The 17,242-nt window shown below is 42.3% G+C and overlaps 1 protein-coding gene across 2 annotated transcripts in view; it reads left to right on the top strand.

Annotated features, from left to right (window-relative positions):
• Tmem135 (transmembrane protein 135) overlaps positions 1–17,242 on the top strand; it is a 202,108-nt gene that overhangs the window by 9,045 nt on the left and 175,821 nt on the right. For both annotated transcript variants that reach the window (XM_006988755.4, XM_016007198.3), the window contains exon 2: positions 16,603–16,730. In XM_006988755.4, the coding sequence (XP_006988817.1) occupies positions 16,603–16,730 (128 nt within the window). The remainder of the gene's footprint in view (positions 1–16,602; positions 16,731–17,242) is intronic.

Genomic DNA, 17,242 nt, shown 5'->3' with positions numbered 1-17,242 from the left:
CTTCAGCTTTTCCTTGTGGCTGGAGCTGAGGTCAGCATCCTTCTTTTTCTCCATTCTTCAACTGACTCTCATCCCTTTTGGGAATTTCTGAAGCTCGTCCTTTCTGTTCTTTTTCTTTTTTTCTTATCCTGACCCCTCTCCTTCATTGGCTACTGTTACCTGTTTTACTCAGTCGTGCACTATGCTTTGTAATAGTAATCTTTGTATTTTTACAATTTGTGTACAGATTGATGCTCACTCAAAAGTTCACTTGTAATATTTAATGTTCCTATGTATTTCATCATTTCTACTAACAAAATATATAAAAATAGACTTTTAGAAAATATACTGTAGGGTTGGAGAGATGGCCCAGCAGCTAAGGGCGCCTGCTGCTGCAGAGGACTCAAGTTCAGATTCCGGCACCCACATCTGGTGGCTTACAACCACCTGTAACTCCAGCTCCAAGATCCAGGGCCCCCTTCTGGCCTTCTCAGGCACCTACACTCGTGTGTACATAACCGCACAAAGACACATGCATACACATAATTTTAAAAAGAAAGTTTATCTTGTATTTTGGATGTTGGCTATTACTTCACATTTAAAGTAACTGGAGTTCCTCACCACCTGCACACAGGGAGACCTTTGTAAGTCCCAGACAAAAATGAAGGAAAGCATAGTGGTGCATTCTGTTGTGGATTTTACAGTGCTCACTTGCACAGCTGGAGGATGAATCCGGTGGTGTTCAGTACTTAGGTATGTTCTCTAAGAAGGAAAAGTTGTCCATTAACCTTTTTGAATTATCATTTTCATAGGCAGCTTCCTTCAGGACCTCCTGACCAGTATGCTAGATATTTCTTTTGCCGAGTCGATTCCTTATACTCTTTAGCACTTTGGGGAAAGAATACTTTAAAACATGCATTTTCACTCTTTTAGATTCATAGGTATTTTCAGAGTATGAAATGCTTATTCAATATTTACTTGAACTGTAAAATCTAACAAATCTGTTATAATCTCATAAGCCTGTCTATGATCAAGTCATTATCTTTAGGCCTTTAGTAAATATTTAACTAAGAATTTGGGTTCCTAGGAATAAAAAACAATTTATTGAGTATCCAGTTATTTTACAAAAGGCCCGAAAACAACTATGAAGAAATCAGTGATATGAATGGAGTTTTTTTTTTTTTTGTTGTTGTTGTTTTTTTGACAGGGTTTCTCCATGTAGTTTTGATCCCTGTCCTGGATCTCACTCTGTAGACCAGGCTGGTCTTGAACTCACGGAGATCCACTTGGCTCTGCTCGGATTAAAGGCATGCACCATTGCCTCCTGGCTGGATGGAATTTTTAAAGGCACTGGCTTAGCCCAGTTTCTATAAAGAGTAAGCAGAGTGAATGTTTTGGTAATAGGCTTTATTCTCCCCCCCTCCCCCCCCTCCCCGCCCCCCCAAAAGGGGCTTACCCTGCCTGGTCTAGAACTTATTGTATAGCTCACACTGGCTTTGAACTCACAGAAACCCATGTTTGTCTCTGGAGTGCTGGGATTAAAGGTGTGTGTCATCACACCTGGCTGTAATAGGTTCTTAAAAAATTTAAAACAAAACTAATCAAGGATCCCTGAAGTCATTAAATAATTCAGACTGCTGAAAAACATCTGTCTTGTTTATCTGACCTTAAGAGATCATGGAGTTGTTATAAATTGACTTTGCTTGAGGTCTCATTTCGGGGTATAAGTGAGAGAGGCTTATTTTATCTCTGGCTCCTCATTAAATAATCCATACCTTTTCTTACTTTGTTACTATTCATTTGGAAATGGAGCAGTGTCTTTAGTGTTTTTTTTTTCTTTTAAATGATGAGTGTATTTATTAACATGCCTGTTTGAGGCCCTTCACCTTGTTTTCTTATGTGACTTCTTGTTATTCTTTGGCCCGTTGAGGGCAAAGTACAGCTGCCAACATATCACTTCTGGTTGAGAGTTGAGGCCCTGCTGGTGCAGTAAACACTTTCTCAATCCACCCTTTCCCTTACCTGCTGGCTGTGGAGTGGAGCTGGCCTGCGGTTCTCCCTTAGCTGCCCCATAGGTCAGGGATGAAATTAACAGGTGTAATCCACATTCTAAATGATGATGTGCTGTCACTGCTTATGTTTTGGGTCCAGCAGATTCTCAATAAAGCAGGTGTTTATTTGATTAAAAGAATCTTAGGCCATCAAATCCTGAGTGCCACACAATGCCAACATTATTTCCATTTGTGTGGTCACTAGGAAACACTCTTCAACTAAGTAAGAGTGGTTTGCCTGAAAAAGTTCATATTCCTCAAAAATAATCTATTTTGAAAAGAAAAGTCCATTTTGGTAGCGGGGCCCACCTGGAATCCAAGGACTAAGTCCATACTTAAGCTGCCCAGTGACTTTGTGCTCATCAGGCTGCTTTTATACCCAGCATCCCTGGCGGTGTCATTAGGTGCAGATTGTTTTGAATAGTCAGACCTTTACTTTTTTTTTTTTTTTTTTTCAAACCTACAGCCCCAAAATGCTCCTGCACAGGAGACAGTGAGTTAATCAGGGCAGTGTGGATTTCTTCATGTGCCCATGGCCGTATTTACAGCCTGGGGAGCGTAGTGTAACTATTTGCCCTGAGTCCTCACTTCCTCTCACCCTGCCTCTTCCACTCTCATTTCATCTCTCAATTATTATTTTTACAGTAAGTCAGGATTGGAGGGAATGTGGAGATTGTAGTTAATGGGGGCAGCTACAAAACATGACAGAATTGTTTCATCTGGAATAAATGTTGTTAGGTGATGTATGGCATGTTGCTAGGTTTTTACCATGTTCTCCTTTGCAGGGCTAGAAAGCCTTCCTCAGGGAAATGACGTAGTGATTATATGACTGCCCTGGGAGAATATATGTGGGGCTTAATGTTTAGCCACAGGAATAAACTCCAGCACAAGGAAATGGAGAGGAATAAGAGATCATTACTTTTTAGAGTTTATTGGACAATTTCCTATGTCTAATACCCTGGCCAAAATTTGATTTTTTCCCTTCAAATTTCATATCTTTTTACACTTGAAGGCAAAACAGGAAGAAAATGTTTCCTTAGACCAGTTAAAGGTTTTGAGAGCTGGACGCTACCATCTCAGATCTACATTTTAAATTCTAGCAGACAGTTTTAGTTACAAATAAATGTTAGCAAAACCATTTTGAATATTCTGTTTCTCCATACTATTCCCTAAGAGGTAAATTGAGGTTTTAGGCAAAATAGTTACTAAGAAGTAAGCTTTTTTTAAAGTGTGTGTGTGTGTGTGTGTGTGTGTGTGTGTGTGTGTGTGTATGTATATGCATGTACATGTGTGTGTTCTTGTGTGAGAGTGTGGGCACATGCTTTTTACAAGTCACATGAAGGTTAGAGGATACCAGGGTAACTTTGGATTTCAGTCCTTGCCTTCCACATTGTGTGAGTCAGGGTCCCCCATTCCTCCCCGAATAGACCATGCTGTCATTGAGCTTCTGAGGCATCACCTGTGTCCTCCAGCCATCTTGCCATAGGAGTGCTGGGGTTGCAGATGTTCACTGCTGCATCCAGATTTACATGGTTTGGAGGGATCCAAATATAGAGCATCACGCCTGTGTGGCAAGCATTTCAGCTGCAGAGTCATAGTGCTGGCCCCTAAGTACCTTTTAAAATTTTCTTTTTCTCTGCTCTTGCTCTTTTTTCACTTACTCATGATTAACTTTCATGATTAGTTTTTTTTTTTTCCCTTCCTGGTTTGGGTAAGTATTCTGTTACCTTGTTTACAAGCAGTTAAAGATGTTGTATCTACCAGCTACTGTGGACTGATGACTAGACTCCATCCAAACATCTCCCTATCTGCCTACCTTCCATCTTTCTATTTATTGAGTGTGCTGGGATTGAACTCAGGACCCCATGTCTGTAAAGCAAGCACTCTACTGCTGAGCTGCATCCCCACGTCAGCAAACAACTTGGTTGTACTTTTTAGTCCAGACATATCTGTGAATCTCTGCTTTCTTCCATTCCACTTGCCTGTCCTCCTGCGTGTGAACTTAGCTTGCTTGCATCCACTTGGAGGGTTCAGTTCATTCATTCCATTGTTATTCTTGGTGTTCTTACTGGACAAACAGGACTAAAACACAGATGCCTTTTGTTTCTCCTTCGAGTTAAGGTCTTTATTGCGGAGGACATTATTAGACTATTATCAGAAGGGCACATTGGTCAGGACGTCAGTCACAGGGTTCTGGTTGAAGTTGCAGTCATGCATAGCGTGCTCCCAGGTGAAGGTTGAAGCGACACTGCTGTGTTTTCAAGGTTGTCCCTCAGTGCAGGAGCAGGAGCTACTTCGCTTGTGAGGGTGATGGTGCGGGGCTTGCCTGAATCTTATTCTTGACCATATGTAGATGTAACCAACTGTCTTATTAAATAAGAAACACAGAACCAATGTAAAAGACAAAGCCAAGAGGTCAGAGCTCAGAACTAAAATCTCACCCTTCCTCCTGTGGTGGCCCTAGCTCTCCGAAAGAGAGCTATTTCCTGTGTGTCTGTCTTTTCATAGTATTTTGTTCTGCCTTCTCATTGGTTGTAAACCCAAACACGTGACCGCCTCGTCACTGTCTGTATGTACAGCCCTCTAGGTCTTAAAGGCGAATGTCTCCAATGCTGGCTGTATCCCTGAACACACAGAGATCTATGGGATTAAAGGCGCTCTGTCTATGGCTCTAATAGCTCTGACCCCCGGGCAACTTTATTTATTAACATACAATTAAAATCACATTTCAGTACAATTAGAATACCACCACAACCATGTTTGTCTCAACGCTGTATCTTAAGCATGTTTCCAGGACACCTTTAAAGTTTCCCTTACCTTCTATATAAATTTGAAAGCAGAGGACAGGGAGAACATGAGAGGTGAGCAGTGGGAGGTTTAATGGTCACCATTACAGCTTGATGAATGATTTTCTTGTATAGCAGAAAGTTAGGGGAAACTTTGAAGATCTTCCCACACACACTGTTAATGAGTTGCCCTAGTTTTTAGTTTAATTTTTACTTATTTTTATTACGTATATTTAGTGTGTATGTCCATCATGTATGCCTGTGTGTGTGTGTGTGTGTGTCTGTCTGTCTGTGTGCCATGGTGTTTGTGTGGAGGTCAGAGGAGAACTTTGGGGAATTGGTTCTTTCCTTTCACTCTGTGTATTCATGGTATTGAACTTGGGTCATCAAGCTTGGTGGTGAGTACTGCTGAGCCATCTCTTTGGCCCTCCTTTGGCTTTTCATAATAAGCTTGTTGCCTTGATCTCATGAGGCTGTACAGTGTGGTGCATTGGCTCTGAGTTACATGATCTGAGGGTTGGTTTTAGTTTTTTCTTTTTCCTCTGTGATAGTGTGATTTCCACCTATATAAATAGAGAGTAATCACGCCTTCAGTACATCATGGCTTTCTGTGGGACACTTGTAAAAAACTGTAAGTGAAATCTTTGCAAACTGCCAGAAGATGTGTAAATATATGTGGTACTTGGTTTGTCATTTTCTTTTGAGACATTTAAATTTGGCTTTTAGAGCTTGTAATGTTAACCTTACAAATAGGAATGTTGGAATCAATTCAGATGCATTGTGTCTTTTAAAGGACAGAATTGTGTGTGTGTGTGTGTGTGTGTGTGTGTGTGTGTGTGTGTGTGTGTGTATGTGTGTGTATGTGTGTTTGTGTTGTGCTTAGCCTTCTTTATCAATGGATCTATGTTTGGGATACAGTCAAATGTGGACTAAAAATACAGTTATGTGCTGCAGAAGTCATTTTGGTCAACAAGACCATGTATATACCACATATATCTGTGAAAGGCTCTTCTACGTCCCAGTAGGGTATTCAGCTAGGGACAAAACATGTGGATCTTTGGAGGGACATTTAAGTTCCACACTATTTCATTCTGATCTGGCACCCAAAGGCTTATGTTCTTCTCAGAGAGCAAAATGTATTCAGGCTGTCTCTAAGAATTCCTTCAGTGTTAACTGTTCTGTGATTGCTAAAAAGTCTTAAGTCCAAAGTTTCCTCTGAGGCTCAAGACATCAGGTATGGACCTCTACAGAGGTGTAAAAAACAAATTGTCTGCTTCCAAGCTACAGAGTAAACATTCTTATTCCAAAAGGGAGGTATTCAGGAATAAAAAGCAGGGATTAGATCAAAGCAAGACTAGATCCTGGCATGGCGAACTTTACATCTTAGCTCTGTATGTGGTATCTGATGTCTGTCCCGGTTAGCTAATTTGCAAGGAACAAAGATTATTATAACAGTTTTGGGGCTCTCACGTCATGGTCACATGACCCTACTGCTTTTGGGCCTCTGGATAGGCGGAATGGAGCCTCTCTAGGGCTTGGGTAGCTTCACCCTAAGCCATTCTGGCTGCAGTCCATTTGGCTGCTCTCTGAGGCTATCTTTGCATGCCCTGTGCAGCTTTTCTTGGCAGATATGCTATGTTCCAGGTACTCCATCTTCCAGAGCCTTGATTGCAGCCTTGCCTTCCCACATTGCTCCACAGAACTCTGTCCGAGTGATGGCTGTAGTTCTGGCTGTCTGGCTTCCCAGGCTTTCCTCTGAAGCTTTGTTGGAAGCCTTTGGACAATACCATGGTCTGCTTGATGGCCCAAGCTCTACCTGTGCCCATTAGTTCTTGACCCACAGTTGGCTTTGCATTCATGCTAGTGGTATGCAGGACAATTCCCAAGACAGTCCTGGTCGATCATGGTGCCCTAGGGTCCCTTCACAACTAAAAGTCCTTGAAACAGATTTACATGTGTCCACCTTTGAGCCCGTGACGGCATGGGTGGTATCCTGCTTATTTCTGAGATGTTCTCAAGGTATTCTCATCCTGTTTTCCCAGATGCAAAGTACTTTGCTTCTTTAGAAAAAAATATTTTTTTTATTATGTGTATAGTGTTTGGCTTCATGTGTGTGTGTGCACCACGTGTGTGCTGTACCTGTGGAGGCCAGAGGATGCATGGTGTCAGATGCTCTGGAGATAGGGTTATAGACCATTGTGAGCTGCCAAAAGGATGCTGGAAATTGAACCTGGGTCCTCTGGAAGAGCAGCCAGTGGCCTTACCTGCTGAGCCATCTCTTCAGCTCCTACTTGTCTTCTTAGGTGTTTTCAGTCTTGTTAGCAATTGCACCCTTTCTGGTAGCACCTTTAACCTCCTTCTCCACCCCAGCAGGCTGAGAGTATTCAAATTTTCCTCCTTTGCTTTTTGTTCCCAGCTCTTGTTGAAAGTCTGGCTAACCAAAGCCAGCATTATCCGTGCTACTGTGCAAATGCTGTGCTGTCTTGGAGTCACCTCTGAACTCAGTTCTCCACAAAGTCTCAGGCACGCACACAATGCAGGCATTTCTTGCTTTTCTTTTTTGTTATAGTGTCATGAGGTTGGCACATAGTAATCTCTAGTGGAATCTTCATTCTTATCTGAAACTTTATCTGCAGTCTTTACTTTCTGTATTTCTCTCAGTGTGAAGCACCGACCATTCCTTGCTTACAGCATTCTATGCAATTTCTCACCTATACCTTCTAATTCTCTTCTCAGATTCTTTCAACAAACCAATTTTATGGCCCTGTCCACATTGTCTAGGCATGGACACAGTTCCAACACTACTTTTGGTGACAGTTTTCTGTATTAGTTTTGTATCACTATAACAAAACGCCTAGGTCAATCAGTGTGAGAAGAGGAAACACATGTTTTGTTTCATGGGTTGGTTTCATTGCATGGCCGGTTTGGCTCTGTTGATGTTGGGCCTCTAATTGGGCAGCAAATACATCATGGTGGTTGTGTGTGTCAGAAGACATGGTCTCATCTGATGGCAATAGGAAGCAGAGAAGAGACTGTATCCTATGTTCCACTCAAAAGCATACCTCAGTGGCCTAATGCTTTGACTGGTTATCATCTCCCAATGTTTCCATGCTCCCCAAATATGCCACAGGCTGGGGATCAAACCTGTATCTTCAGAGAACATTTAAGACACTGTAGTAATATGCAAGATACGTTTGCCATTTTCTTTAAAGCTGCTGTTCTCAATAAGGGGCAGTTTTACCTCCTAAGAGATCTTTGGCAATGTCTGCAGACTGTTTTGGTTCTCAAGACAAGGAGATGCTGTTGGCATCTTGTCCCACTAGGAAGGAGGGGGCAGGGATAGAATAATCTTATAATGTACAGGGTAGCTCCTAAAACATCAGATTGGCCCTAGATGTCAGTAGTGTTGAATTGTTGGGAGATCTTTCTTTAAAAAAAATTATTATTTACTAGTGATTACTCTTAAGAGTAGATATAGCATAAAATCTGTTACCGTAAACTATTATATTTTTCAAAGAAACTAGATCTGTTACATCTAGAAATGGGGTTATCTAGAGATTAGTGACCAACCTCTGGGATAAAAGTGAAGGCTAATTTACAGCTTGGTACTAATCAGGCTAAGGCTATGGTTAGCCCTTTGAGAGCCAATTAGATTCGTCATAGTCCATGGTCAATGGCTACAGTGTCAACGCTGGCATTCTATTGCTATGGAAAATATATGGCGCGAATCACATGGGCAATCACAAATGATCAACAAGGGAATATGAATGCGTAAACATGAATATGAAGTGCATATGACCTTGATGGATGTTAAGTGATGCTAATATTGTAGGCCAGGAGTTACAGCCCATGGAGGGGATGTGTCCACAGAGCCAGTACCTCGAGGGGCCAAGCACTAGGAGGGAACTTGAACACTGCTACTTGGCCTCATAAGTTTGTCTCTCCTCTGTCTGCACTTTGTGTTCGTTGGCTTGGTCTACATTGGCCCCTCATGAGTTCGCGCGTGCTGCCACTGTTCCTTGACACATGCTTGTCATGTTCACAAAGGTGTTTGCTTATGTTTCAATATTTTATGGAATTCAGGTCTGAGGTCCATCTCAGCACTTTTTGCATATAGTGTAAGAATTTTGTTAATTGTATCTGTATCCACTGATACCTGATGTTTCCATTATCATTTATTTAAAAAACACCACAGTTTTTTCTTAAAGGTGAAACAGGAGCTCACTGTGATATTTAATTAGCCTCTTCATTATTGATTGATTTATATTTTTTAAAAAGATTTTTATTTTGCTGGGCTGTGGTGGCACATGCCTTTAATCCCAGCACTTGGGAGGAGAGGCAGGCGGATCCCTGTGAGTTCGAGGCCAGCCTGGTTTACAGAACGAGATCCAGGACAGGCACCAAAACAACACAGAGAAACCCTATCTTGAAAAACCAAAAAAAAAAAAAAAAAAAAAAGATTTTTATTTTATGTGTTTTGCCTGTATGGAAGTGTACCACATGTGTGCAATGCCACCGGAGGCCAGAAGAGGGAGTTAGGTCCTCCGGAACTGGAGTCACAGATAGTTGTGAGTTGCGGTTGTGGGCCCTGAGAACCCAATTTGGGTCTTCTGCAGGAGCAGCAAATGGTCTTAACCTTTGAGCCATTACTCTAGCCCCTTCCCCTCTTTATTTAAGAAGTGAGGAAATTGGACTCGAAACATGTAAACAAGGATCCTCCATACAAATTATTGTGGAGTGGAGAGTAAAAATCAAATGTGATTGTTTTGTATTATATCTTTGTGGTTATTGCTATTTCCTAGTCATATTTTAAATAATTAGTAATTGTTACTTTCTCATACTAAGTCCTCACCCTGTTATAAATTATAACACATTTTATATAGAATGCCTGGAATATATAATGGCAAAAGGAGAAAATTAGCAATTTATACACCATTTAGTGATAGCAATGCATTGCATTTTAGTATTTTTCATATATGTCCATTACCATTACTGTTTTGCAGTCTGTCTTTTTCCTTTTTTTTTTTTTTTTGGTTTTTTGAGACGGGTTTCTCTGTGTAGCTTTGCGCCTTTCCTGGGACTCATTTGGTAGCCCAGGCTGGCCTCGAACTCACAGAGATCCGCCTGGCTCTGCCTCCTGAGTGCTGGGATTAAAGGCGTGCGCCACCACCGCCCGGCTTGTCTTTTTCCTTTTATATGTCCTATTTTTAGATATCATTAATCTTCAAAACAATACTACATAAATATAAATCTTTATATATAGTTTTGCCATAATTTTATGATATACCTTGTTTTCAGCTAAATTTTTATATGAAAAGTGAAAAGTTCACAAGGAGTTAGCATAGAGTTACTAGGTCAGAGCATATGAACAATGAAAGGTCTTTGAGATAAGAAGTGATGCTTCTGAAGTTGTTTGATGATGTCCCATCTGACTATGAGAGTTTTAGAAATGACTTCAAGGCCGGCCCATTGCTTGTGTATTGTTTGCTTAGGCAGGGTTTTAAGCTGTTCACCCTGCAGCACTCTGAGTGCATGGAGAATGAGAATGTTATGCTGCATACTGGAACACTTGTGTGATCACTCCGCCTGGACTCCAGGCTTCTCCCGGCCATAGACTGCTCAGAGTATCAGTGTCTCAGCGACTTGTAAACCCTGGCTGCAAGCACTGGATAACAGCACAGTGACAAGAAAGTCCTGATTTCTTGAGCTTTGTGTCAGGTTTTCCCTTTATTTCAACAGACTGTACAGTTTGCTTTTACCAATACTATACAAATGTCAAATTTCTCTACTTTCTCGTTAGTGGACATTTAGATTGTACTGGTATTTGTGGTTGATTGCAGATGCTGGAGAATGGTCTTTTGGTGGAAAGAAACATTGTCTAATCTGGGCATACACTCAGGAGTAGAATTACTGACTCATGAGAGTAGATGCATGATTAAATGTAGTCCGTATTATCAAACAGCTTTCCACAGGAGTTGTACCAGTTTTACAGTATCACCAGCAATGTACGAGGACTTCATTTGTGCCCCGTTCCCACCAGCACTCTGTATGGTCTTTTCATTTTCATGATTTTGGTGTGTGTGTTTCGTGGGGTACTTCTCCGATGGCAGTCTGAAGTGTGTGGGGGCTTTTTGAATACACTTTTAAAAACAAAATGAACTCTTTATTTTGAGGTAAAAGTAGATTAAGATACAGCTGGAAGAAATAATAGTGATCCCGTGAACTTTTTATCCGGTTTCTTCCAATGGTATTCTCTTGCCAGACAGTACAACAGGAATGCAGTAAAGTACTGCCATTGATGCAGTCAAGACAGAATATAAGCTGGGAGATGGCTCAGTCGGTAAAGGGCTTTAGTTCATGAGTAGGAGGACCTGAGCTGGGTATAGTGGTGCACACCTTTAAACCTAGCACTAGGGAGGCAGAGGCAGGTGGATGGATCTCTGTGAGTTCCAGGACAGCCAGAGCTACATGGTGAGACCCTGTCTCAAAAAAAAAAAAAAAAAAAAAAAAGGGCAGGAGGAGGACCTGAGTTTGGATTGTTACCACTCATATAAGCTGCTGTGCATGGAGCTTTGTGCTTGTAATACTGGTGACTGGGAGGCAGAGACAGGAGGACTCTGGGTCACTGGCCAACTAGTATAGTAGAATCTGTGATTCCAGGTTCAATGAGATACTCACAAAACGAGGTAGACAGAGATCAAGGGAGACATCAGACATCAACCTTTGGCTCCCAGAGGCACACAGAAATGTACACATGCATAGACTACACATAAATGTGGATAGAGACATAGACACAAAGACACAGAACAGGGGCTGGAGACTTGGTTCAGTGCTAAGTACACTGCCTGCTCTTCCTGAAGACCTGGGTTCAATTCTTAGCACATTCAGGCTGTCTCTCCACCATCTATAATGCTGTTTCTGGGGCATTGGACTTCCCCTTCTGGTCTCCAAGGGCACTGCATGCGCGTGGTGCAGATTATGGATGGGCAAAACACCAATTCACATTAAGAAAAAGACATAGAGCAATTTTGTCAGGGCAAGCATCCTTGTCTTTGGCTTTTTATTGCTTCTATCTTCCTCATCCTTCTCCCTTTAGTTTCCATCAGCCAGTAATTTATTCTTCATTTCTACACCTGTCATCAGAACAGTGTTATACAAGTATGGAAGTGTACAGTGTGTGATCCTTTGAGATTGGCCCTTTTACCTTAGCATCGGCTGTTTCATATTACTGTTTTATGTCTTTTTTCCTTTTAAAATTTGTTTTGAAAATTTCATACATGTTTTCTTAGTTAGGGTTACTCTTGCTGTGTTGAAACATGGCCAAACGCAAGATGGAGAGCAAAGGGATTATTTGGCTTAAACTTGCACATCATAGTCTGTCACTGAAGGAAGTCAGGCAGGAACTGAAACAGAGCAGGAGCCTGGAGGCAGGAGCTGATGCAGAGGCCATGGAGGGGTGTTGCTTACTGGCTTGCTCTCCATGTCTTGCTCAGCCTGCTTTCTTACAGAACCCAGGGCCAATAGCCCAGGGATGGCTCCATCCACAATGGGCTGGGTCCTCCGCCATCAGTCACTAATTAAGAAAATGCCCTACAGACAGATATTAAGAAGGCATTTTTTCTATTGGAGGTTCCTCCTTTCAGATAACTCTAGGTTGTGTCAAGTAGTCAAAACTTGCCAGAACACATGTATACAGTGTATCTTAATCCCCACTCCTCCATCCAGCCCCCCTTTACCCTACAACATGTCTCCCACTTGCATGTCAATTTTGTGTAGTTTTGTTTTTTTTTAACCTACTAACCCCAATTAGTGCTGTTCCTATGCATAGTGTGTGAGGTCATCCACAGTGGCATGGGCAACTAACCAGTGGTCATCTCCAACCCTAAAGAAAAATGACCCTCCATTCCTGCCATTAGCCCCTCAGCTAAGCTTGGGGCATCAGCAGCTCCTTCCTCCTCCATGCTAGACTTTGTAAGACCTCCCCGATTTTGTGGAGTTCTTGTGCAGGCTACCAACACCAGCTGCTGTGAGTGCCTTTGTGTGACAGCCATGCTGTGTCCAGAGGCCAGCCTTTGACAGCACGCGTCTCTGTCCTCAGCTTCTATATTTGTTCCGCTCCCTCCTGTATGATGTTTTTTGAACCTTTTTGGGGAGGAGGGATTGACATATATGGGTGTTCAGCATGACTGACTGCTCACAGTTTCTTATCCTCAGCAGTTTGAGCAGTTCAGTGAGCTCTGCATTAACCACTACCCTCTGCAATAAGAAGTTTCTCTGCCCAAGGCTGAGAGCTGTGATTTGGGCCCTTTTTAAATTGTGGGGTAGTAGCTATTCCATGGACACATCTCAGTTTGTTAAACCACTCACCTATTGAAGAACATCTGGTTTCATAATTTGACAATTATGAGCCAAGCTGTTATAAACATTTGTACACAAGTGTCTTTTTAACATGAATTTTTATTTCTTAGAGATAAATAAATACCCAGGACAGCAATTACTGCTCCTATGGCAGTTGCTTGATTAGTTTTTCAACAAACTGCCAAAGTGTCCTGTAGCATATCTTTATCATATTACAGTTCTACCAGCAACACATGACAGACGAGTGCACAGGTTGTTTGAACTGTTGCTGGCATTCGTTTTTGTCATTGCGTGTTGTGTGCCTTTGTAAGGTATGGGCACACATGGGTGTGAGTGTGTGTGTGCATGAGTGTGTGTATAAGAGAGGAGAGAGAGAGAGAGAGAGAGAGAGAGAGAGAGAGAGAGAGAGAGAGAGAGATCTATCTACAAGTGGGGGTTAGAGTCGGTGTCCATGTCGGGTGTGTTCCTCTGGCTGGTTGGGAGCCTATGAGCTCTATCTGTCTCTGTGTCTCGGAGCCGGTTGACAGATACACAGTGGCGCCCCAGGTTTTTGTGTGTTTTTGTGTGGGTGCTGGGATCTGAACTCAGGCCCTCATGTTTGCACAGAAAGCCCCTTACTCCCAGAGCCACCTTCCCAGGCCTGCCACTGGGTTTCATGTTAGCCATTCTGATGGTCATATCATGACAGCTCAATGTAATTTTCATTAACATTTTCCTAATCATTTATTTGCTATTTATAAATTCTGTTCTGAGAATGTCTTTTCCTATCTTTGTTCTAATTGGATTGTGTTTGTATCGCTGACTTTAAGATTTCTGTATATATATGCACACACACGTATAGAAACATAATGAGATGTTAGTCTTTCATTAGCGGTGGGCTTTCTATTTTTCTCTATTCCGCAGCATATCTCTCGTTCTCCTGACAAGTCTTCCACCAAGAAATGAAGTCCAGTATATCAAATGACTCTTTCACTTTTGGTGTCAAGTCTAAAACCTCTTTGCCTTGCCTCATTGTCTTAAAGTTTTCTCCATTTCCCCCCACAAGTTTTTGTAGTTTTCTACATTATATAATGTCTGTGATCCATTTTGAATTACTTTTTGCACAAAATGTGAAACCTAGGTTACTGTTCCTTCTGCCTCTCTCTTTCTAACTTGTGGATGGCCCCTAGTTCCACCACGTCTATTGAAAAGACTGTCTTCCCTCTGTGGAGTTGTATTAGATGTATTTGGAGGAACTTCTTGGTTCTGTATTGTTCCAGTCATCTGTTTTTTCTGTTGCATTGTCAATAGTGTACAGTCAGATTCAGTAGCTCCTTTTTCAACATTTTGTTTATTCTTATTTATAGTGATTCTCGTTCCTTTGCTTTCTATGTAGATTACAGAACAGTCTATTTATGTTCTCAGAGATCTCTTTAGCAGTATGATAGGAATTGTGTTGGACCTGCATTTCACATCAGGGAGAATGGACATCCAATCATGAACATGACATGCACAGTAGATTTTGAATCTCCCCAAAGACCCATGTGTTGAAGGCTTAGTTCCCTGACTCCAGTGCTATTGGAAGATGGAGGAAGCCTTAGTGGCAGGGCCGGTGGGAGGAAGTTAGGTCATTGGGGACCATTGAAGGGAGGATTGGAACCGTGGCCCCTCTTTGTTTCTCTCCCCCGATTTCTGGCTGCCATGTGTTCCCACTCTGATATATTGCCTCACAACACACAAAAGCACAGAACCAGCTCCTGAGCAGGGACCCTTGGAACTGAGCGCCAGACCCTTTTCTCCTGGCAAGCTCTTTACCACAGGGGTCTTGTCACAGTGAAGAGAAGCTGACTAAAGGCAAGTCTCTTGTTTGTTCTCTGGCGGTGCATAGTTTCATCACAGCACCTTTCTCTGGATTAGCACACTGCCATATTATGATTTGTTATTTACGCCCCCCCCCCCCCCGACTTTTGTATTCCTTGAAGGTAGGACTGGGCCATCTCTTTCGTTTTTCTTTATATGCATGGCTGTTGAGTTGCAATAGGAGAGATAGTCAGTTTCAGAGACCTTAAGGGTGAAATAAGACCTTAGAAGAGGCCACTGGAGTTGCTGGTCTCTGACCTCAGGCAGTGATCTCTCCAGAAAGATAAGGGATGAAGGAAGAGGCGTTCAGCCTTCCTTTCTCACACTTCTCTGATTCTCTAATCTGCTCTAACCTTTGTTCCTTTGGTGAGGTTTCACAATGCTGGCCAAAGATTCCCTCTCACCTGTGAGGACTGTTACTGTCAGTTCAGCGGCTCTGCTCCTCCCCGGACCTTTGGCCTGCCCGGTTACCCCACTCCAGTGACCCTCCACGTGCAGTAGAGTGCCCACGACTGCTGGTTAGATCCCTGTCAGGGCCATAGTATGATCAGTTTTTACTTAATTCCCTGTAACATTAATATTGTGTTCAGAGTAGACTCATATTTTGATTTTTTTATATTATTCTAGAGTTTTGGTGGTTTTAATTTAATCTGGAAATCATCCTTTTAAATTCAAAGTTTACCAGAACCAAAATAAACAAACAAACAAACAAATATGTATTTTCAATTTAAAATTAAGAGCTGAATCATAAAGGTTAATATTTTTCAACTTAAAATTAAAAGGTGAACCACTTACAGGTTTTAATTTTTGGATGTCTGTAGTATTTAGGGCTTTCCCAGGTCATCATCAGAGGACAGTATGTAGGAGTAGCTTCTCTCTTTCTACCACGTGTCTTCTGGGGATGGCACTCAGATCCCAAGGCTTGGGCGCAGTGCCTTTATCCTCTGAGGCAGCTTGGTGGCCCATCTTTAAGGTCTTGATCCCCCCCCCCCCATGGCCCTAGAATGCCAGAAGTCATTAATTTGATGCTTTTTTTAATGCCTCTCCTTTATCCCTCACAGCTGCTGTTTGAGTCCCTGAGTCATTGCTGTGTTTTTGGTATCAGTCACTGAGGTGCTCTGAGGGTGCTGGGCTGGTAATGGCTAATGGAGCTTTGCTGTGGCATGCCATTTTATTTGGATGGCAAGTTACCTTTTCTTTTCTAAAGTTATGTTTTTTATTTGAAAACTGCCTTTACGGCTTTACACGTACCTACCTACCTTGGAGCTGACTCATCATGTGACCATGTTGTAATTATTTTTATTATGACTTTTTTATTCTTATTTTTGTTTTTATTACATTTACCTACCTTGAAGCTCACGCATCATGTGCCTGTCTTGGAGCTGACTCATCACGTGATGAAAGCTGTCGATATTTTCAACTTAAGTGAATGCAAACATCGTCTGTTCTAAAACTTTGTTCATATAGAGGAGCTAGGAAACAGGCAGAGTTTTTTACTTTAGTCTTTAGCATCTGCTTTTATTCAGTAGCTTCCACATAAGAGTGAATCTAAGTGATTGGCTGACATAACAGAGCCTCTCTTTTTCCAGATTGCAGCCGTTCTCCGGAAGCGGAAGCTGGAGTATTACCTGTACAAGCTGCTCCCTGAGATCCTCCAGTCCGCCTCTTTCCTGACCGCTAATGGGGCCTTGTATATTACTTTCTTCTGTGTTTTAAGGTTGGTGCTCATAATCACCACTGCATGTTAATGAGTTTGCTATATTGAAATGGAAACTGCCTTACTGTTCTGTTGCTGTGAAGAAACACCACAGCTGAGGCAACTTACAAGGGCCTTTCATTGGGGCCTTCCATACAGTTTCAGAGGGTGAGAGTCCATGATGAGCACGGCAAGGAGCTGGCTGCTGGCAGCCATGGCACTGGAGCAGTAGCTGGGAATACACAAGCTGATCCTGATCCCCAGGTGGCTGGGGAAGAGGGAGGGACAGTGGGAGAGAGGCAAGAGAGGAGACTGGCCTGGTGTGGGCTTTTTAAGCCTCAGAGCCATCCCCCACTTCTTCCACCCCATTCTCCCCAACCCCAGTGACACAACTCCTCCTAGGAGGCCATACCTTCTCACCCTCCTGAACACTCCACCAACTGGGAATCAAACATTGGAATATGTGAGCCTATGGGGTCTATCATCATTCAAACCCTGCGGCAACAAAGGTCTATTTGCATAATTGTGATTCA

This window comes from Peromyscus maniculatus, chromosome 1 (assembly GCF_049852395.1).
Source record: "Peromyscus maniculatus bairdii isolate BWxNUB_F1_BW_parent chromosome 1, HU_Pman_BW_mat_3.1, whole genome shotgun sequence".
NCBI classification, from domain to species: Eukaryota; Metazoa; Chordata; class Mammalia; order Rodentia; family Cricetidae; genus Peromyscus; species Peromyscus maniculatus.
Note: the sequence above shows the minus strand (reverse complement) of the source record. Positions and strands in the feature narration are given on the sequence as shown.